Here is a 24,904-nt window from a genome sequence, read left to right as displayed (position 1 = left end):
AATAAATATAAAATGTCAAAGATGTTTTATATAAAGTTTAAAATACCTTCCTGTGCTGTACTTTATTCAGGAAGAGAGTATTAAGGGTGAACATTGTTTTATTACACTTATAACAGGGTATACAGAAGTTTTGATAAATTCACAATTACTTATCACAATTACCTTAAAAACATTATATGTTGAACAAGTTAGCGTTGTACTATAAAGGAACAAATGTTGTTAGTGTGCTTTACAGTATTAGATTATATTCTAGTTTATTAAGTATACACACAAAAGATTCAGAAAAAAATTACAAAATTCAGAAAAATTACAGTGTTCAAAAAGTGATGTAACCTTATGGAAGAATGTTCCTTCTTTTGTAGCAGGTTTAAATGAGGAAAATGGGTTACACCCAGGGAATATTCATTGTCTCCCAGTACCATTAGATGTGCCAGTTATGCCCAGACCCAGAATGCCTTCACAGAAAAGTGTGCCAAACAAGTTCTCCATCAAGCGGCTGTAAGACAAGTCCCAAGAGACAGGGAATGTGGCAGATGCAACTAAAAGTTGACGACTGAAAGTACTTACACCAGCAAAGTTGACTGACATGCAAGCTGCATTTTCTGTTAGTCCCAAGAAGTCTGTGCGACACCTATCTAGCCAGATAGTCTCTCTGTTGGTAGTGCTCACACAGAATTGCGAAATTGTTTAAAGATGCATCTATACAGAATTTATGTTGTTTATGAGTTGTTACCTGCAGATGCTGGAAAATGTGTAGCTTTCTGTCTGTGGTTTATGTCATCTGTAATGCCAGATTGGGAAGAACTTGATGATTGGTTTCGGTCTGACAAGGCATGATTCCACCTTGATGGATACATGATTGCGGAGAATTCATGCATTTGATGTACGGAAAATCCAAATAAGCTGCATGAGTTTCCTCTGCATGGACAAAAAGAGGATGTTTGATGTGTAATGTTATGTAGGCAAATCTTCATGATATTTTTTCACAGCGCAGTAAACAGTGAGCGAGCAATAGATACAGATGATGTAAAAATCTGTAAACACTATACCTGCAGACCGGCTAGAGTGCAGGTGATTTCAGCAACACAATGCTATGGCTCATACAGCCAACAATACTATGACTTTCTTGGATCACTGGTTTCACGGACAAGTGATTTTGAAGGGGTTGTGGACCCCTTGGTCTTCTGATTTATCCCCTCCTGACTTTTTCTTGAGGGGAACTTTAAGGATTCTGCTTACAAAACTCATTGCAGAGCAAAATTGAACGCTGCATCGCTGAAATTCCTCAAAAAACGTTATAACATGTGTTTAAGAGCATGCAACGTCGTATTCAATTATGTGAATCGCATAATGGAGGCCACTTTCAACAACTATTGTAACTTACTCATTTTCCCATAAGGTTGCATCACTTTTTGAACACTCTGAAGTTAAGATAACAAATGTAGATACCAGAATGAGCTGTTGTATTAAGACTATTTGAGCTCTGCTGAAGTGTTTCTGATTGTTGCCAATTGACTGTCATCATTCGATTATCTTTGTATACATCATCTGAAATTTAAAAAAAAAAAATTACATATGATGAACATCTAAGTTCTAGTCGTTATAATTTTATAACTAAAATTTTTAAAATAAGGAAAACCATATTAAACCACAAAATTAAAATTATTTGGTATTATTAAATAAAATAATTACAAAACAGAAGAAGATCAGACTTTTGCAGAGATCTGGAAATATGAAGGAGTATCAGCAAAAAACAGTCCTTCATCAACAGCTTGTCAACATCTGGATAAAAGAACTACTAGAACACTGAAGACAGCCCTCATCCATCCGTTACACAAAAAAGGGAACAAAACAGATCCTAACAATTATAGGGGAATTTCATTCCTAGTCACAACATACAAAATTCTTTCAAAAATTATCCTAAACAGGATTGGTTCACACTTGAGAAAGAACTAGGTAAATACCACCTGGAGGTAATTCAGACCCTGGAGGAGCTGTTCAGACCAGATCATGAGTCTCAAGGTAATAATTGATTACAACAGGAAAAGAAACAGAGTCGTGGTATCTGCATTTTAAATATGGATAAAACCATATCAACGTGCTTCTAAGGTAGCCATAATATTGCTGAGTGTGTGGATAGAATAACAATTAATGATAACAATAGTATTTCTGTTTCCCACAAAGCAAAATTTCTGGTTATTTTATTACATGATAAGTTCTTGTGAGATGATCCAATTGATTTCATTTGTAATAAAATCAAGGCGTTTATGAAGGTGTTTTTGCTCTGAAACACCTTAATGAAATGCTAAGCTTGTCATCATCATTTTAGATATTTATCACATCTACATATATTCTCATATAAAGTATAATGTCATCTCTCTCAAAAAGTCAGACTCTCAAAAAGTCAGAACAAATTTTTAAGATTCAATAAAATACAAGATACAAAAATGGGCTATCATTATCTGGCTCCTATAAGTATTATGAAACATGTTGATTTATATTTAGCAAAGTAAATATGTCAACTTAACCTTGTATTATTTATACTTATGAATGTGCAGTTTTTCTAAAAAGAAAGATATCATTTATTACTAAAAAGAAAAAAGAAAACTGTATTCTTTACCAAACCAGACAATGGAGATGTTTTTGTAAAACTCAACTCACTATTTAAGTTTAAGAATATTAATTTATAATAACGCGCAGCCGTTAATTTATAATATATAATAAAATTATATGATTTTCTTTAAATATAACATCACTCTATTGATAAATTTTTAAGTAATACTAAACACAATTTATCTGCTCAATGTACATATAAATAAGTTCTCAAAATAATTTTTTTAATAGTTGCTTCTGAATTTTGAATCATTTTGTAGTAAATTTTTACATTTAACATTTTACCTTAATATTACCAGTATATCATGTGTTTGTATTTAAATAATTAATACTGTCTTTTAACATGTTTTTTTTTTTTTACTTTATAATTTCTTTTTAAATTTCTAATTTATCTTCCACTGAAGTGATCTGTATAATGTATTCTTATGTTCTGATCAGAATAAATATTTATTTATCAAGATTTTTCAATCACAGTTAAACATTTTTGTGAAAAACTGGATACAAGGCTACCACCTTGAAAGCTAAGTAACACTTTCATACAATAAACCAGATTCTAGGTTTAACCATAAGTTTGTTTTGTCTATTTTCTCTAATCAGTTTCTCTAATCTCTATTTTCTCTAATCAGTCACTGCTACCAGCTTGCCAGGCTTATGTAGCTGCAGATTTAATGCAATTATAAAGTAATGATAAACATGTAGTCTTGAATAGACTCAGGTCAACTTCCTGAGATGTGGATTTAATTAAAACCCAAACACCAAAGAACACTGGTAACCATAATCTATATTCAAATCCTTATAAAAGAAACTGCCTTTCTTTTTAACAATTTAAGTCCTTTTAAGAACACAAACTTTAGAACTCTTAACTTTGTAAATTAGCTGATTTTACAATACTGAGTTTAACCACTAGACCAACCTGGAGGGTTATTTAACTGCAAGTAATATTTTCAATAATTCCAAGCAACAACTGTGTTAATAAATACAATGACAATTCCAGTTTTTGGCAGTGTGGTAGGATCTTTGCCTTTAATTTTGAATCTCATACCAATCATAAAGGTTTTCATATACTATAAAGTTTATATATTACATTCCTTTTGATAGGCAGGTACGAGAAGGAAAATAAATAACCACAAAAATCCTAAGAATCAGTTGAAAAAAGTGAAGTTGGAAAAGAGTAAAATTACAAATGATCTAAAAGGAAATAAAAGTTAACAAGATCTTTAAAGTTGGGAATCAAGGAGAACAAAAATGAACATAGTGCAAGGGACTTGTCTTAGGGCAAATGATATATGATGAAGAAATATTGTCTAGAGAATGTAAATGTATTTAAATTCAAAAGAATAATACTCAGTAGAATAGAGTAGAATAATACTCAATAGACCCTACCTATCTATATATATTGTCACCAAATGGCTTTGTCAGCATGTAATTGACTACCTTGCGATGTCCCTGAAAAGGGCAGTTTTTTAGCTTTAGCTCCGAGAAGAGCTGTTGTTTCCGGAAGCTGGTCTCCAGCGAAGCCTGGGAGTTGCGGCTCGTCCATTGAAGTCCGACCGGGCTTTCCCTTAGCGGCAGTTCGATCCCCACTACAGCGTGGCAGTGGTAGCTCCCAGAACCCTGCAGTGTCAGGTCGGCGTCGGTCGTCTTTCACCGACGCGGCGGCTCTCCCCGGCCGATCTCACGTTGTACCGGTTCTTGCTGTTGAGCCCGGCAAGCTGGAGCTGGAACGAGAATATAGCGTCTGCATCCAGCGGCTCCCTCAGTGGGCCGCCCAGGCCTGCTGCTCCGGCGGGGATGTTGGCATCCGCTGTGAGGTTCCATGTTGAACCGGACCGGGAACTCCTTCTTTAGGGGATGGTCGACGATGATTGCGGTCACTCTCATGGTGATAGTCTTTTATTGGTGCATAAGAGTGGTGGGGCTGCAGCGCCGCTATGGTGGGAGAACTGCGAGGTGGGAGTGATGCTTTTATCAACGCTTCCGTACATTGTGCGCCCCACTCACACCGTTGTTACCGTTATTGCCCGCCGATATTAAATTATGCGTATATGTAGAGAAGGATATCTTAAATGTTTGTGTATTCAAGTTTTTTTTTGAAAACATGGGTTTTTATACTGAAAAACATAAATAACATAAAACATAACAAAACATAAAAAAAGAAGACTTTGCTGAAAGAGAATTGCAGATTTGAGAATTATAAGACGAAATTCACATAATACAATCCTAAATGCCAAGAAGACTTAAAAATCTGGAATTACAGTTTCTGATCAGGTATCAATGAATATAGAAAATTTATTTTAATGCCTGGTGGAAAATATTTTCTTCATACAAATTGTCCATCGCAGAGTAGACAATCAACTGATTATTAGAATAAGGTTATTATATTCATTTAGATATATTTTATGAAATATGAATTTTATTTTATACGTTTCATTTTGTGGATGTTTCAATTTAGTAATGATATTGTTAAATTGCTCTATGTAATAATAAAAAAGTCTACTTAAATAAAATAACATTTTAGTGATTTTAAAGTTTCATTACCTTTTAAAATTTGAGTGGTTATCAGAATACAATTTTAATAGACTGAATGATTACTACATTATACACTGTAAAGTGCTAAATTCAAAATATTATTATTCTAATTATTACCATACCGTTTTTGTAAAACGGTGGCGTACTGTGATTGACTGAAGGGCTTTGTGAGCTGTCCCATGATTCAACAGCAGAATCAACAGAAGGTAAACCGGGACTTGAATATCCTGGATCAACTCCTAAAATAAATTAAAAAAATACAAAAAAATTTAATATAATATGCTTGTAAATTGATTACATTAAAGGTAATTTTACGTAAGTTGAAAATAAGATGAAGTTAAAAAAGCCATGTGACAAAAAATCAACAAAAAAATACTGGGAAGAAATATGGACAAAATCATATTAAAAATCCAATGTGTTATTAAGAAAAACATGGCATAATGGCTAAGACATTGGAAAGACAATCGCTGAAGGAGTGCAAGTATTTCAGTGGGTTGATGATCATTCTCTGCTTTTATTTACCCTTGCATGAATATTATTATTGACTTTTTTTTAATTTAGATACTGTGATTAGCAGATCAATAAAACTACATGGCCTCTATCTACAATACCGTAGATTGTTTAATGAATGAAACAGTTTCTTCTTAGAAGTTAGAACAGAGTTGTCAGTGAAAAACTAACTGCTGATAAAGTCTTTGCCTCAGTTATGAAAGTATCACATAGCTCATCTGATTCTGTCTGTAGTACTGTACAGCAAGCATTGTATAGAGCAACTAGTCAACTTTTCAGGCAGTAGCATGCTTTTAAGTTATAATTTTAATACATTATTATGAATTAAAAAAAAAAAAAAAAAAATATATATATATATATATATATCTAAGATTATTTTAAAAAAACGTTGTTTATCTTCATTATTATTATTATTATTACTACTAATTTAATTTTTTATGCTTATTGTCATTATTATGATTTTAATTTATTTACATTTGTGTTTTTTTAACACTTAACATTATTATGATGTAATTAATTAAATTCAAATAACAATATAAAAATCAAAAATGAATTAAAATTTTCATAAATAAAAAATAAAATCAATTGAAAAAACCAAATATCATGCAAGTTAATAAAGTTTTCATTTATTCTTGTATTTCTGATGAGTTTATACATAATTTTTTCCCCGTTTCTTGATTTATTATGGCTAAATAAAATATATCTATGAATAAAATTGTAAAAAAGGACAATAAACTTTTTTTTAAATTTCAATGGCAGTACCATATATCAAAATATCAGTTTGGTAAAATAATATAAGAGTATTCAAAAAGTGATGTGACTTTGGGAAAATGAGTAAGTTACAATAGCAGTTAAAACTGGTCTCCATTATATGATTCACATAACTGAATACGACTTTACATGCTCTTAAACACATGTTGTAATGTCTGTTCAGGAATTGCAGTGACACTTCGTTCGACTTTGCTCTGCGATTTGGCAACGGTGTGAGGATGAGTTTTATAAGCGGCATCTTTAAGGTATCATCACAAGAAAAAGTCAGTGGAGGATAAATCAGGAGCCTAAGGGGCCACAACCCCTTCAAGTGTGCGCTAGTCGGTCTGCAGATATAGGTATAGTGTTTACAAATTGTTGCACCATCTGTATGTAGTGATCATTGTACCATGAAAGAATGTCATGAATCCTACATGACACTGCACACCAAAAACCCACTTTATACCAAATGTGTGAATTCTGTGCATTTCCGTATCCATCAAAGTGCTACTGTGCTTCATCAGACCGAAATCAGTCATTGAGATCTTCCCCATCTGGCATTACAGATGACATGAACTGCTGACAAAAAGCTACATATTTTCCAAACAGCAGGTAACAACTTGTGAACAATACAAATTAAATAAGGATGCATCTTTAAACACTTTTGTGATGCTGTGTGGGCACTACTATGGAGAGATCAGACTGGCTGTATTATATGTAAGCGTCACACAGACTTCTTGGGACTATGCAGCTTGCACGTTGATCAACTTTTCTGGTGTTAGTGCATTTGGTCGACCACTTTTGGCTGAATCTGCAACCCTGTCTCTTGGAACTTGTACAGTTGCTTGACGGACGACTTGTTTGGTGCATATCCATACGATACTTCGCTGTGAAGGCATTCTGGATTTTGACATAAGTGGCACTTCTAATGCATTGGGAGAAAATAAATATTCTCCGATACATTGTGTTACCCATTTTCCTTCAATTAAACATGCAACAAAAGAAGGAAACATTCTTCCATAAGGTTGCATCACTTTTTGAACACTCTTTATTATAAAGTGATAAATTCAATAATATTATTACCTACCAGAGTTTGTTTTCCTTTTGCTTTATTTACTGCCCGAGATGATGTACATTTAAGTAAGTTATTTTAAATAATTTCTCTCAACCTGTGTTGAGAAGAACATTCTCACAAAACTTATCAGTCAGTCTTGGATTTCTTGGCTATGTAGCTATGCAATGGAAAGTATGCTAATTGGGTCAAATTTTGTATGTCAAAGATTTTGAAGATCTTGACATTAACATTGTACGACCCCTTCTAACCCAAAAGCACAATTGTAGCATTGAAAAATTCCAGAACAAAAAATGTACATATGTTAGCCTTCTTTGTCTTGATAGCCCCAAACCGGATGGAGCAATTTGGATGAAATTTGGCATGATGATTTCTATATAAAGAGGACTGATGCCATTTATTCTTAGTCATAGTTATAAGGCAGGGTGATATGGACCTCATGGGTAGAAAATTTTACTGAAAGGGTATCTAAATTATTTCCATAATCTAATGCCCCTTAGGAAACTAAGATACTTTTTCTGATGGCATTTTTTCTTATTTAAACACCCCTTAGGTGTTCTCAGTCAAAACACCTAAGCATGTTCAGAAATGCTCCGGGGTGTTCCAGACATGAAAGCAAGCAAAAATGTCTTCTTTATTTTGTAAAGAGTCTGATGACCCAGTAATTTCTTATTATTGTTTATCTGATTATTAATGAAAGTATTGCTTTTTATTTCTTTAGTCCTGAATGATTCATAAAACAAGTAACATGTCTCTTCTTTTATTAGGATTCTAAACATTAACCCATCTAAAGTTTTAAACAATGCATCAAATCTTTACTAGTAAGAATACGGTATGCAGACCGTAATATTAAAACAACATGATTTTCAATTTAAATAAATTATAGTCTAAGCTATATATATTTTGTTCATTATTTATGCAACTACAATTCATTACGATGTACGATTCATTGGCCAAGCAGTTAAAATATATGGTAATAATTGTATAAAGGGTGAAAAAATAAACACTTTAAAAATTAAAAAAAAAAAAATAATTCTATTTAGTAAAACTAGATGATAGTTTAAATCCCTCATTTTCTGTCAAATACTCTTAATTTATAATTATGGTTCAGTTTTGTTTAAAGACTCTCTGTTGACACTTTTCAATAATAGTCATATTTTTAATTTTTCAATTATGACACTGTTGGTATATAAGATCATTTATGTATGAATAAAATAAATCAAAATTCAATCTTACCAACAAGTGACTTATAACAACTGCAACTTTCCTACATAACGGATCAACTTACTTTTATATTATGGCAACTGTTTATATGATTTTAATATTTTTTTTAACTTATTAATCTAATTATATTGATTTTGATTTTAATTCTTTTAAATTGAAGTAGAATTTCTGATGATGATGGTCGAATGACCAAAAGTACTTGAAAAAGCACATGTGAGTTTTATTGCATAAAACTCACATTAATGCTATAAATACAAATAGTTTGTATATGATTTTTGGTGGTTAATTCTCTATCAGCAATGTTCAGAAAATGACCAAAAATTTGATTAATAAATACACTAATGTACAGCAAGATTTAGTGTGACTACTTTTAATTCTCCAATTAAAATAACTAAGGAAAATTATTATTTTTTTTAATTTATGATAATTTAAGTTATAATAAATTAAATTCTAATAGTCACTATTTTTCTTTTGAAAAATAAGATTTATCATTTCAATTTTTTTTTAGTTATTACTTATTTTTTCCTAGCAAGCTTCTGCAATATGTAAACAAAATTAATACTAAAATGATTAATTTATGGTTTCTGCTATAAAGGAAAAATATTCATAAATTTATTTTACCATTGTTTGTTTAGTAAATTTTTAATAATAAAAGAGTAAAGGAATTCCTTTAATATCATCTGATAATTAATTAATTCATCACATAACATATAAGCCTATTTGCGGCAACAGAAATTTTATATTGTATAAAAAATGCCAAACCTTACCAAGATTCAAATGCATATCATTTTGGATAAAAGGCTGAGATGATACCACTCTGCCAATGAAGTTGATTAAAACTATTATTAGAAACTTTAGGTTGGGTTTCAAGCTATCAACCTCACAAAATCCATCAAAGTATTCTGGGATTAATTGATTTCTGTTTGATTAATTGATCAATACTTATATAATAAAATTATAACCACTTTCTATTTATATAATAACACATAGTTATTGTAGTAAATGATAATAATTAACAGAAATTCATATATAATAAAAATGAAAATATAGTTACTATGTGATGAGCGTGAAACTTTAAGTATAACATTTTCTCCTGACTGTTGCAATAGTGTAATTGCTCTTGATAAAGGTTGTTTGTCTACTGTATGTCCATCAATTGCTAACAACTGATCTCCAGTTTGTAAGGCTCTTGATTTTTCAGCCAATCCTCCTAAAGAAAAATAATAATTTTATCAGATAATAAATTAAACATTCATTAATACAAACCATTAAAATAACACTACAAAAATAAATAAAAATGAGTACAGCTTTTAAAAAAATGCACTGAAAAATAATGTCTTCCAATTTTTTAGAAATTCAAATACATTGAAGTTAGACCAAATTAAAAACAGTAACCAACGATTTAATTTGGCACTGATTTTAAGAAGATAAATTTTACTAAAGACTGGATGGAAATTTTCTGGATATTTGTTTGTAAGTGTGTGTTCAGTGTCGCACTCTAAATCACCTTATATCTCCAGAACTAGAAGACTGATTTGGACCAAACTTGGTCAGATTACTTCTGTATATGGGGCATTGATGCCATTAAATTTTCAACTTAAAAGGTCAAGGGGGTGAGGCTGTAGAGCAAGGTCACCCTCAGTATCTCAAGATTTCAACTAATTAAGGTTTTATTTTTTTTTTTAGTACATTTGTTAATTAAAAAATAAGATTTGCAAAAAACGTTTTGAAAAATCGCACCCCCCACCCCAAAAAAAGCTCTAAAATAATGGCTAAGTGGGTATACTGCATCAATGGTACCTCCTGTCACCACAAGGAGCACTAGTTGTGTGTGTATGTGTGTGTAAGCTGTGCATAAAAAAAAGCTGCATGATGGGTCCTACTACGGTGTTGTCAGCTTTTTTAATAATAAGGTTGTGTTAACTGCAACTTGGTAAAATTAAGAAGAAGAAATGTAGATAAACAGTATAAAAAATTTATTAAGTATGAGCTAAGGTTCCTTGGAATGTAGGAATACGTATCACTTTTTTCTGTAAATAATTTTTGCTTGAAAATACTTTGAATGGATGTAGTATATATGCCAGTGATGTAATTGATTATAGTTTTTTTTTGTTTTAAATAACATGGAACTTCTAAAAAGAATTTTGTAAATAATTGTCTATATAATTAATCTTAATTTTCTATTACCTTTTTGAATAGTAAATATTGTTTTCTATAAATTATTTTAAATTTGAATGAAAAGTTATAGATCATTATCTATTATCCTTTCCCCAATCAGTCTAATATCATTACCCATGATTTATATTACATTTATTGTTGCATGTATACAAGAAGTCTGTATTAACAAAATGTACAACTGAAGTTGATGTTCATTCCTATCTGTTTATGTTTAAGATAGTTCCCATCAGGAGGTTGGTGCGATTATGATTAATTCGTTAAGAGTTTAACAAGAATGTTTATATTTATCTGATTACATTATCGAACAGCAGGTACTGTTATTTAGATTGTTTGATATTTATTTTTAAAATTACATCAGTACATCGTAGTTATTCAAGAGTATTGTAGTTATTGCGACCCACTGTAGTAATTACAATTTGACATCATTATGGATCTTCCTGTGAATTTCTTTGTTTTATCAAGAGAAAAAATAGTTGAGTTCATTTATTTTACCGGAACAAAAACTGTTTAATCAACAGCATAATATGGTGCAACATTTTTCAAATGACCAAAAATGGTGGCACAAGAAAAGGCAGTGTCGAGTCAATATATAAATGCTGTTCATTACATGGTTGCAGGTCATGTACTCCATAGACACTAAACTAAGCCTTGATAAAATTTTATTATTTAATTATTCATAGAGCTATGAAATGATGACTAAGACCTTCTGTGAAGGCAAATTAAATATCAATCATAACACAGCTGCCGACTGGAGATATTACCTATGGGAAGTGTTCACCAAAAAGCTTTTAAAATCAATTTATCTAATTGGTGGCTCAGCTCTTACAGTAGAGATTGATGAGTCTCTTTTCATGTTGGCAGAGTCCTTCAGGAACAATGGACAATTGTGGGAGGGGGGTTGTGTTATAAAAAAGGGGAATGTTTCATGTTTGTGGTAGATAATTGTTCAGCAGATATTGTTAATGCTGATTACAGTAGGGCACATTGTACTGAATTCAATAATAATTTGTTATCAGTGGGGTATCATTTGTTACATGTAACAAATATGTGTTTGTACATGTAATCTGAATAAGAATTACGTGTTCAATACTGTGAACAATCACAGAATTTCACTGTCCACTTAAAGGAGCGCATATTCAGAAAATAGAACAATGGGGGTCAAACGTAAAATGTGTTATAAATCAGGCATAGTAAGCGAATTTCTAAACAGCTGCTTATGCAAATTCTTATGGTTGAGAAAAAAGAAAATGGATGATTACAATATGTTTCAAGTAATTCTGGAATATACTGCTGCCTTTTGTTCATATGTAAGTATTCAATGTTTCAAATATTATTATCTCAGTTTCAGATTTTATTAATTTGCGTTTAATCATTTCAATTTGCAACATCTTTTCAAGTTTTTTGTAAATAACTACTATTTTAGATTTAATACACACATATTATGTATTAGTACCAACAAGCATATATCTTTATTTTTCAAATAAAGATAAGCTGATTTATTATTTAATTTCTTTTTTTAAGTTTATTTAAACATTTTTTCACTTTAATTTAAAATATGGGCATGCCTTCAAAAAGCTTTTTAATCAAACAGGGCAACATCATTCTACACCAATATTAAATCAATGATGACAAAAACTGTGTACATCTTAAAATAATCTAATTAAAGCACATACTTCTTCATTTCAAAGATTTTACTAAATTATCAGGAAAAAGTTATTTTTGGATTCAAGAGTAAGTTTGTCAAAAAAATAAAATAAAAAATCTTTTATTTTTAATTAACATTTTAGTGCTGATCTTGACAATAAAGTGTCAGTATCAAGTATATGTTAGATGCCAAAAAGTGAAACATTGCAGATAACCTGATACAAAACACAAGAAACTCCTGAATACAAAATAGCATCTCAATAATAACAAATATCCAATATCAGGCAATTAATGAAATTATTTTTTGTTAATTTTTTCAATGAGCTGAATATATTTTTATGCATTAGCATTCCAAACCCACTAATATGTGGATGATAAATAACCCTACAAGGAACAATGTCAACCTAAGGACTGCTGTATAGTGAACATCATCGTTCTCAAAGAAACAATTGTTAATAAGTGCTTGGCTTTCAAGTATTTTACATGATCATTACGATAAGAAAACTTGAATACCTATTATATAACAAGAAATAAATATACCTCTTTCTGTTGTGAAACAATATATGTGCACTAATCTACTCATATTATATTTATGAAACAAGTAGATAAGTATATATTAATTAAAAAATAAGGATTCTGTCCATCAAGATAATATAATTATTTATAATAATACCTGGTGTAAGAGCAGATATTACAATGGGTTCGCAACAATCCTCTGATCCAGCAATTGTGATTCCTAATGGGCCACCATTTCTTGCCAATTCAACTGTATAAACTACATTTGATTCTGTTTGTATTTCTATAAAAAAAGAATAATTAAATAAATAAAAGAAAAAGCATAAATGAATAATGTTTCTATAGCTTTATACTATTAATGATAAGTATAATTATACAGTTTTTGCAAATACTACTTAGTTTCTCTGTTGTTTCATTACTAAATAAGTTAAAAACCAAAAAAATTATAATATAAAACATACTTTTATAAAAAAATGAAGTTTTATGTCATTGATTTATATTTATATTATATATATAATTTACATTAGTTTTTAAAGTTATTCAAAATTTTGGCTTTGTAATATTATATTTATCAATAATATAAATGGTATTTATTTTATTTTCAAAATAATTTTAGACTTGATGCCAAAAATTAGTTTTTATGCATTATGATTGAGTGTTAATTAACTTTGATAAAGACAAATTATAACAGTAGACATTTTTCATTTACATTTGTGTGTAAAATGTTATCATATTTAAAATTGAGCTGTCAGTTTCAAATGTATATATATAACTGCATGTGTGGCTTTTATGTTTGGAAATGTATAAAGTATTTATTTAATAGAGATAAAAATAAATGGAATTAACTTTTAGTTCCTAGAATACATAATCTTTGAAGTTATAAGATTTTGTGTGGAGATGTGTACATGTCTATGTTTTATCTCATTACAAATTAAAAAAAAATTGTATCTAACATGTTTACAACTTTTCTCATTGTAATTTGGGTGCTGATTTCAAACACGCAATTGAAATTGTGTTACCGTGTAAAGCTTTTACATGAATAGTAAATTTGTAAAAGTTTTTTTTATAATACACACATTTTGATCAACTACTATCAAGAACTATCGCATGAAAATAAACAAGAACAAAACAAAAGTAATGAAATGTAGTAGAAATAACAAAGATGGACCACTGAATGTGAAAATAGGAGGAGAAAAGATTATGGAGGTAGAAGAATTTTGTTATTTGGGAAGTAGAATTACTAAAGATGGACGAAGCAGGAGCGATATAAAATGCCGAATAGCACAAGCTAAACGAGCCTTCAGTAAGAAATATAATTTGTTTACATCAAAAATTAATTTAAATGTCAGGAAAAGATTTTTGAAAGTGTATGTTTGGAGTGTCGCTTTATATGGAAGTGAAACTTGGACGATCGGAGTATCTGAGAAGAAAAGATTAGAAGCTTTTGAAATGTGGTGCTATAGGAGAATGTTAAAAATCATACGGGTGGATAAAGTGACAAATGAAGAGGTATTGCGGCAAATAGATGAAGAAAGAAGCATTTGGAAAAATATAGTTAAAAGAAGAGACAGACTTATAGGCCACATACTAAGGTATCCTGGAATAGTCGCTTTAATATTGGAAGGACAGGTAGAAGGGAAAAATTGTGTAGGCAGGCCACGTATGTAAAACAAATTGTTAGGGATGTAGGATGTAGAGGGTATACTGAAATGAAACGACTAGCACTAGATAGGGAATCTTGGAGAGCTGCATCAAACCAGTCAAAGACAAAAAAAAAAAAAAAAGATCAACTACTGGTTACAATTAAGAATATTATTTGTATTTTTACTTTTAAACAAATATGTGTTCATGTTTAATAAGAAAAAATAAATATATATACACTATACACTATCATGAGAAGTAGACACGTACAAACATGCCAGTATGATGATATTATACACACATCCATTGTTGCCTACTACAGACCTTAAGATTTTGTTCAGTCTAGCTTCATTTGTCTATACTGTGTGTTGTGTTTCACTGAGTTATTAGTGTTTTGCTATATTTTCATTGATTCTTTATAATACAAAAGTGATTTTTCTCGATTTTATTAGCTACAACATGACTTCTGCAAAAGTTTGTGAATGTTCAAATCAACCATACAATTTTTGTAGTCTGTGGCAAATTTACACTTAAATCTCAAAGACTATTTCTGAATTGATAAAAAAAGCTTATAAATTTTATTTTGATTGTACCCAACATTACAAAGAGATCATATTGTTCTTATTATAATGTATTAAGCTGAGTAACATGAAAAAATTTTTGTTGTTATCCTTTGAAACGAAAACTCGATCACTGAAGTATCTTTCATCTCAGTGTGAATCACTTAGGAAGCAATTCGGTTATGTGAAGCACTGATGGAAATTAAAAAATTTTTTAAAGTTTTGAAAAAACAATTCAGAATATTGGAAATAAAAGGTTCAAAAATGAGTCAAATAGAATATTGGATGCAGAATTATAATGCAATTCTACACTATCACGTTTAAGAATATGGTACACGGTTTTTAAGCACATTGTGCTTAACCAAATAAAGCGTGTTTTGGACAGATTTTGCGATCAAAAAGCCCTCGCTTTCCACCATCTTCTGATCATTATTGAAAATAACTAAACCACTTTCATATTTCTTCAACTAAACTAGAAAAGGGAGTGAACAAGGAACATTAAACAAAAACTAACTTCCACCAGCACGCCAGAGTCGGCACTGCGGGAGCGACAGTTCTCTCTCTCTCTCTCTCTCTCTCCCTCTCAGCCCCGCGTGCTTCCTATGTGCGCACGCACACAACAGCCATACACCACACCGCTGGACTGTGAAGCGCACCGTTCCACACAAAGATTTTTGTATGATTTTCATATACTGGGGAATGGCTACTCACATTAAGCTTAAGGATTATATATTGTACAAGTATAAAGAAAGAATTAAAGAAAAAAGGGCTCATTATGTCAAATATTATCGATAATATCAAGTAGTAATAGGGGGTTGCTGCAGTTTCACAGTGCCTATACGCGAGCCGCCACTGTGTATAAACACGTATGTGAACATTTACATGCACGCGCAAAATTTGAATTTATATTTTTATCTTTTATTACTTTAGTTAATATTTTTGCATTATTTTTTTGGAAGTAATGGGTTAAAAGAGAAAATGTTTTATTTGTTGCATATATGAAAAAAATACTAGTAAAAATAAACGCGATACAAAAAAAAATTCTATCAAAACATTTTTATGGCAATACTAAGAAGTCCGACATATTGACCGAAATGCTTTCGTTTCGCGTTAGAACGCTTTCGGAATTATTTTTTTCGCCAGATTCTTAATGAAGTTTTTTTAACTCCATATTTTCTAGTTCCATCTGATGATTTATCATTTTCAGGTGTTCTTAAGTATTCTTTGTACACTAAGAACACGCCTTTGAAGCACCGGGAATCTTCAGTATCACAAGTAGGCTGCGTTTGATCTTTATACAATTATATCGCCCTTCAGCGAATTAACGAAACTATTTTCAACGGATACTTTTCCAGAAGATGAAAGGGGAAAACTGCGTTTTACTTTCGCTACATGACATGTTGATAAGACTATAGGATTTAATAACGCTGGTAGTAGACTTGACAGAAATAAAAGTAAGATTACCGATGAGAATTAAATGTTGACATTTAACCTATTTTCATTTCAGGTTTCAACAAGTCTCTTACAAACATGATACAAATACGTATAGCGATTAGGTAGACGTATTCATTTTGTTTATTAGTACTGAAGCGATATTTTGTAATATCAAAATATCACTTTGAAATAGGCTACAACTTTTAGAAATTACTATTAATAATTATTGATTCATTCCGAATAAAGTAAGTTTTTCAATTTTTCAGTTATTACTATTTTTTGTTCACTTCACTTCTTATTGTTTGAATTATTATTCTATGCTGTATCTATTTATTATTGTAATTTTATTTTTTTGTTTATATGTCTTTAGGGTAATAAACTGCATTTGTAAAAAGTTTTAGTTCGTTAGTCTCTCAATGTACTTGTCGAATAGCGAACACGCGACAAATCCCCAGTTGTAAAAAATATTATTTCTACAAATTAAAAAAAGCAATAACATTGTAATCAATCAAATCGTATATGCTGTGACAATAATCTACCGACGCCATATCGCGAACTCAGGCCATTCAGTATGGTGTTGCCTGCTATATGCAACAATGATGTCATTCTAGCCTAAACCGAGGCGCGTTCATACTACTCTCAAACAAAAACTTAAATTCTGCCGCTTAAGTCCAAAATTGTTATGAAATTAAAATTATGATGGCATTTCTTAAAAAAAACGGGTTGTATGTATTATGTTTTTTCTTTTTATTTACTTTTTTATTGTTTAAAAATGTTGCCTGCAACATTTAAAGTTAAAACCTAATTTTCATCATTATTTGAATTTATATCATACGCACTGCACATCAATATTTGACTGATTTCATACGCTTTCATATTTGAAAGATAATTTTTTATTGAGTTCATAGGACTGATTATATATATATTATTATATATGTCATTATTAGGTTAAAAACATGTGGAGAAACTTTCTCTTTTAATCTTTTTCTACGAAGAGAACAGCCGAAAGTTATAATTATGTTGGCATTTCTTAAAGAAAGGGGTTGTATGTATTATGTTTTTTCTTTGTATTTACTTTTTTATTATTTAAAAATGTTGTCATGCAACAACATTTAAAGTTTAAATCTAATTTCCATCATTATTTGAATTTATTTCATACGCATTGCACATTAGTATTTGACTGATTTCATACGCTTTCATATTTGAAAGATAATTTTTTATTTTGTTCATAGGACTGATTTTATATATATATAATTATATGTCATTATTAGGTTAGAAACATGTGGAGAAACTCTTTCTCCTTTAATCTTTTTTGACGGAGAACAGACGAAAGTTATATCTAGACCGGACAAATTTACAAAGATAATCCTGAAATGTCACAGGATCGTCTTTGTAATTTTCACTTTTGATATCGTACAAGAAACTGAGAGGAAGATTATAAAAAGCATATAACGAATGTATTGAAAATTCTTCAATTTCATCAGACGTTGGTACGTCTGATAAAATTGGAGAATAGAATAGGGAAAATTACCGTATCCGTTATCCCAAACTTTCAAAATTTTCAAATTTAAAAGATTTTAAAACTTCTTAATTTTATAAAATAAATAAAAATAAAAAATAATTTTATAAAAAATATACACTTTTTCAAAGTAGTTTTTTTCAATTTTTTGAAATTGTTTGCATATTTAGTTACATATTTTGTTCAGATTACTTGTATCAGATAATACCAATGGCGTAGCGTGGGTTTCAGCCGGCCAGGGTGTCGGCCAAATTCGCCGCCACCTTATTTAGGTATTTAAATCCAAAAGGCTCCAAAATTTACAGAAACTCTAAAGAACTTTTCAGCAGGAATATATATTAACTCTGTGGGGTGATTTCCCCAAAGAAATTAGGTGATTTGATCAAATCCCTTAACTGTTTCAGTGAAGAGATGAAATAATATAATTAATTTTGTTTAAAGTTTAGTTTAAGTTTATTTTTAAGTTAAGATAGTTTTATAACCTTAAACAAAATTAATTATATTATTTCATCTCTTCACTAAAACAGTTAAGGGATTTGATCAAATCACTTTCTTTCTTTAGGGAAATCACCCTATTATGTCAAAATGATTGTGAAGTATCTCAGTAGTATTTTTTTTACCAAGCAAAGCAATGTTGTGATTTATTTTGGCCTTTCATCTGTTTTGGTGTGTATGCATCATAGTTATGACCAACACATTCAAATTTTTGTGAATAGGTAGAATGATATGTGTGCAATGATTTATATTTGTCGAGATATTATATGAACATGCGCCCTAGGGGCAAACCATTTGTTATTAGTTGATGATGGTCTAAGGTGATGATTGGTCTAGTCTCGCACGAGACCTAGAGACCTAGTCTCACATCACCTGACCACTCTAGCCTTACATGCAGAAATTTTTTAAATTTACTTAATATTTTATTTAATTTAATGTGGATCTAATTGTAATGCCTTAACAGCAACTCTCCACTACTATGTATATTTATGCATGTGTACACACACACACACACACACACACACACACACACACACACACACACACACAAACACATGCAATCGCAGCACAGGTGCCTTTCAATGTATTACTTTTATGAAGATCATGTTCAAAAATTTCACGATACATTCTATTCTGACCCAAAATTGTTGTAAGTAAATTTTAAAAAATGGGAAGAAGTCCTAAAGAGAACAGATGCAGAGTTAGAAAAAAGTTTGTAAAAACCAGCAAAAGAGAGAAGGTATTAATTCAGTTTTTAGGTACTTTTTTAATTTCTCACCTTCCAAATATTTGCAAGTTTTTCACCTGGAAATAACTCAAAATAGCAGGAAATATTGATATTAATAATAGTTGGAAAAATAACCCAATAACCTGATATAACCATTTTGAATTCCAAGAGCTAACTTTTAAAACAATAAAAACAATATTTTTGCAATAAATATTTGCAAATATTTTGCTTTGCAAAAAAAGGTCATTTTTAATGGGTTTTCAGCTTTCTTGCAGTAACTATAAATCACATTTTTGTCACACAGTGTTTTAATGTTAACTACAGGTATTACAAATGTCCACAACTTCTATTTAGAACTTTTTCACCTTGTTTACCTTGGCCTACAAAATTGAAAAACTGATTTCACCACCTTTTTGTCCAGTTGCATATAAACAAGTCTACCAGTTTTTTAGCAAAAAAAATCCCTATTGACTAGTGTAAATAAATATACATAAAAAATAATCTTTTTTTAAATACCGATTTCAAAGTGATCATGTATTTATTGGTAAATAAATCGTACATAACTAAAAGTGTGATTTATTATACATAACAGTTTTGAATTCAGCATTCTTTTTAATTTTTTTTTTAACCTCTGGGACCACCGTTAGGTATTGCTTCAGAGGATGAGATGAATAATTTGTAGTGTGTGAAAATGCCATTCCTGACCGGGATTCAAACCTAGGACCTCTGGATGAAAGACCGACATGCTACCACTCTCGCCACAGAGGCCGGCAAAACTTCAGCACCCCAAAATTGTTAAAAATCAACATGTACGATTCCAGATACACAATTTTTTTTTTTATTTTTATTGAGTAGTGTTATTATTTTTGGTGGTGGGGATCTAAAATCAGCTGATTTTTGGACTTTGCATCCCCCCACATTTCCTGGTCTTCACATGAGTTGGCATCTATGTCTCTTACTTCTCTTGTAGTGAAAATATATTTTATTCTTATACTGAAAAGAGATACTTATCTAAGCTGTTTGTATTCCACAGTAATAATTGTTTTGATAAATAATTAAGTTAAATAAGTTCATAAAATGAATTAACCGATATAAATAAAAATAAATAATTATCATTACCTTTTAGTACAGTAAGAGTCACAATATCTGGCGCAGATTGTAATAGATCAATTGCTTCATCTAATGAAAGAACATCTAAGTTACAATTGTTTACTGCCAAAATTCGATCACCTGGAAATAATGTACCTGATCTATGTGCAACCGATCCAGCTCTTATTTGTGATATAACCATTCCATGATTACAGCCTGTAAGCATAATAAAAAGAATGTGTTTAGATGTAAATAATATTGTTAGTAAAATTATAATACTTTTATTTAAAAACAATCTTTCTCTCACATCAAAATAATACAGACTGATGATGATTTAGACATCATTCCAAAAATAAATATAGAAATTTAAATACATTATTTAATTATTAAATAAACAACAGGAAATAAATATTAAAAATGAAAAAAAAAAAACATTGCTCTTTAATTTAGGATAATTACTAACAAAAGATAGTGTGCAGGTGAATTTTGTTTTGACTCCATCATAGGGTCATACATCTAAATCGGTAGGCCATTGAGTTGCTACGGTGGGACTAACATACATACACCCTAAATACATTACACTTGTTTTTGGGCAGTCTTGTAATAATAATTCAGAAATTTATATTTTATGATTATGAGTTTTACTGTTGTTAAGATAATATTTGCTATTATCATTTCTGCTAAGATTACTGTAGTTTTTATGTTTACTACTTCTTACCTTTCTTGGCTTCATTATTTTTTCTCTAATTGACATGTTTTTTCTACTAATAAGAACTACTGTGTGACTTGTGTCAAATTTTTTCGACTTTATGTTGACTTTTGTCAAAATGATTTTGAAGTATCTCAGTAGTATTTTTTTTTACCAAGCAAAGCAATGTTGTGATTTATTTTGGCCTTTCATCTGTTTTGGTGTGTATGCATCATAGTTATGCCCAACACATTTAAATTTTTGTGAATAGGTAGAATGATGTGTGTGTAATGATTTCTTTTATATTTGTCGAGATATTATATGAACATGCGCCCTAGGGGCAAACAACCATTTGTTACTAGTTGATGATGGTCTAAGGTGATGATTGGTCTAGTCTTGCACGAGGTCCTCACATCACCTGACCACTCTAGCCTTATATGCAGAAATTTTTTAAATTTACTTAATATTTTATTTTATTTAATGTGGATCTAATTGTAATATTATTCATTTGATCGAATCATTCAGTTCAACCCATCTCGCACACTGATTGAGACTCGCAGTTCACTGGTCATTAATTCAATTCATTAATTTCATGCTTCAACCAGCAACTCTCCGCTATGTATATTTATGACTCACACACACACACACACACACACACACACACACACACGCGCGCGCGCGCGCGCGCGCGCGTGCATACAAAATTTGTATCATACAAAATAGTATTTTTAAATGGTGGTAACCTCAAAACACCAAGGAGTATAATTTTTTTTTACTAATATAATATACTATCACTGCAAAATTAAGAAGTTCACAAGATTATGAAACTATTGTAAATCTACCACAACTTAAAGTGTAACTAATCCATTCCCAAGCCTGATTTTTATAAAAGTTTTAGTAGCTTCAATGCCCTTTATATACAACAGTCATATGTAAATTTTTTGAATTCAGCAAACTGAGTTCTACAATTAGATTGAATTAATTAAGTGCAAAATGGAATTGTTGATTAAAGTTGTATAAGGTTGTGTCAAGAGTGGAGGGAGGATTACATGTTCTTGGACTTGGTAACACAAGTTTTTCTCCTACATTCAATCACATTTAACATTTTACTGTTTTCTCTGATTCTCCTTAATACTTAATTTGTTACATGGTCTTGCCATCTAACATTTATCATTCTGGACCATACCCACAAAATAATATCTTTTTATAATTCTTTTTAATTAATAATAAATCACATGAATATAAAAAAAAATTATTTTGTAAATCAAGCGCAGACTCTTTCTTTAAAACAGGTATAAAAATTGCTGCAGGAATTTATACTTATACTTTAAATCCTTAGGTACCATTTAAAATATTAAAATATATTGAATTACCAGAGATTACCATTTCACCAAGCTCTGTGGCAGAATGAGTAGTGTCTGTGTTCAAAAGTTACCGAGTTTCAGTCCTCATCAGGCTTAGGATTTCTCACACGATACAAAATTCATACATCATAAATTAAACTGTAATTAGGTGTTAGCCTATTGTATTTTTAGGAAATAAATAAATAAGACTATTCAAGGGGAACTGCCTAATTTGAATTTGTCTGTATTTATAGCTGTGAAAGTAACTTCTTGCAATGTCATTGAATTAAAACCAATTCAATCATAACAAATCTATCACCATCAGTACTCCATGTATACAAATCACTATTACTTCTTATTTTGTGTTTTATTATATATTTCTTGATGTTCCAAAAAAACCAGATAAGCATTTATCAATATCATTTTGGCCACAGGGGAACATTGAAAAATTCAAAAAAATGTTTTGTTAGTATTCTACACCAGAATATGGCTTAGGCTATAATGTTCTATACTATTGCAGCCAGAAAAGTAAATGTTATATCAAAATTGAATAAAAATAAATAATAAAATATAAAAATTGAAACATAAATATTAGCATACCATTTATTGTAATACCAAGTCCACAATTTCTGTTATTTGCTAATTTTACAGTAAATATTCCTGTTGCTGGAACTACAGTTTGAGCTATATCAAACTGAACACTCAAAATAGCTGATGTACCATGTAGTAGCTGTTCTAATTTACGTGGTTCAGCACAAACTGGAGGTGGACAATCATTAACACTTAAAACTCTATCTCCAACTCGTAAACATCCACATCTGTAAAATTTTTGTAAAAATAAAATCAATCCCTTTATTGGTTTATAATCAATAGTATTTTTGTTTAATAAAAAATTATATATGAATTTAAAACAAACAGTTAATCACAGATTACCCAATTAAAACTAGGTAGACAATAATTTAACACGAAAAATATATATGTAGTGTATCTCCTAGTAAGTAGTAAATAAATGTTTTTTTTGTTATATTTTTAAAAATTTATCTAAAGTATCATTTCAGTATGAAGGTGGCGTTACGGATTTGGTAAAACATTTCATCTGTCTTTCACTTTTGGCATTCCCAAAAGTATTACTCCTTTAATGTAACTGCATTACAATTTCTAAAATAATAATAAAACTTTTTACGTTGTAATTTTACACTAAGCATTCAGGGAAATTGTTAAATTTATATCATTCCATATTTACAAATCGACATCATAAGCTGAGCTAAAAACACATCACATGGAATAGTCTTCATTTACTATTCTGAATTTAATGAATTACATAAAGTGTGATACTTGTTGATGAGATGTTGTTCCAAAACATTTAAACCAGAAGTATATACACTTTTTTTAAATCTATTGAGAAACTTTGATATAATTAAAAAATAAATGTTTTATTTTATTCTGATCACATATTTTAATTGTACAAGACATAAAAGATAACTTTTTCACTGTTTCAAATGTGGGTGTTATCTATCATCAAATAAATTTTGTAACTTGATACTCCCAATATTAATCCAATATTCTAATGAGTATCTCTTTTATCATAAACATAATGAATATCTGGTAAGTGGTTCAACAAAGAACAAAGATATGAAAGAGAATTGCTACTATATGATAACAACTGTAATGATTATAAAAGTGTATACAATTTTACATACCTTTCTGCAGGTCCACCTGTTTCGATACAAGCAATAACAGTACTTCGTTGAGTTTCTGACCATTGCAACATTAAACCAAAATTACCATCTTGATTGGCATTTATGGAAACTAACATACTTTCAGTATGTACTATTCCTCCAACTGCTGCCAACAATTAAGAGAAAACAACAAATCCTTACATATGAATAAACAGAAAATAATAAATTTAACATTAAATGTTATTAAATTACAAAGAAATGCTGGGAGTGTTGAAGGGATATCATCTTGAAGTTTTGAAATCGGAAAAGGTTTTTCATGAATGTCTTGGGTAGTGTTATGGCTTATATTAAGAATGGTAACTGAAGAAGCCGATCTTAACTTCGGCAACATAGTTTTAATAAAGAGAAACAATATGCCACCCCTGTGTAAGAAGCTGGGTATCGTGGAACAAACGCATGCTGGATCTGTTAATCTTGTGTGGGTAGTGACATTATGCAACAATCAAGGCACCTTTAAAATAACTATAACCAAACTGTCTAAATTGCCACTGTCTGAAAGGCTATCATTTTTAATAAATCTTTCGTAAACCAACGGTGTTTATTATTGTGACTTGAACCATGTTTTCATCAGTGAAATATACTATTATGTACTTTATCTTTGACAATCAGTTTATTGTATTGTCCTAATCTTTA

At 30.3% G+C, this 24,904-nt stretch overlaps 1 protein-coding gene across 3 annotated transcripts in view; it reads right to left on the bottom strand.

Moving 5' to 3' along the window:
- Grip (Glutamate receptor interacting protein) overlaps positions 1-24,904 on the bottom strand; it is a 91,433-nt gene that overhangs the window by 24,534 nt on the left and 41,995 nt on the right. The window contains exons 8-14 of one of the 3 annotated variants that reach the window (XM_075379626.1): positions 24,233-24,377; positions 23,133-23,350; positions 20,532-20,717; positions 13,194-13,319; positions 9,753-9,908; positions 5,265-5,381; positions 1,450-1,548 (exon numbers count right to left, since the gene is read on the bottom strand). In XM_075379626.1, coding sequence (XP_075235741.1) covers positions 1,450-1,548; positions 5,265-5,381; positions 9,753-9,908; positions 13,194-13,319; positions 20,532-20,717; positions 23,133-23,350; positions 24,233-24,377 — 1,047 coding nt within the window. The remainder of the gene's footprint in view (positions 1-1,449; positions 1,549-5,264; positions 5,382-9,752; positions 9,909-13,193; positions 13,320-20,531; positions 20,718-23,132; positions 23,351-24,232; positions 24,378-24,904) is intronic. The other 2 variants (XM_075379627.1, XM_075379628.1) reach the window with 2 other exon arrangements.

Source organism: Lycorma delicatula, chromosome 12, assembly GCF_047948215.1.
Source record: "Lycorma delicatula isolate Av1 chromosome 12, ASM4794821v1, whole genome shotgun sequence".
Lineage (NCBI taxonomy): Eukaryota > Metazoa > Arthropoda > Insecta > Hemiptera > Fulgoridae > Lycorma > Lycorma delicatula.
Note: the sequence above shows the minus strand (reverse complement) of the source record. Positions and strands in the feature narration are given on the sequence as shown.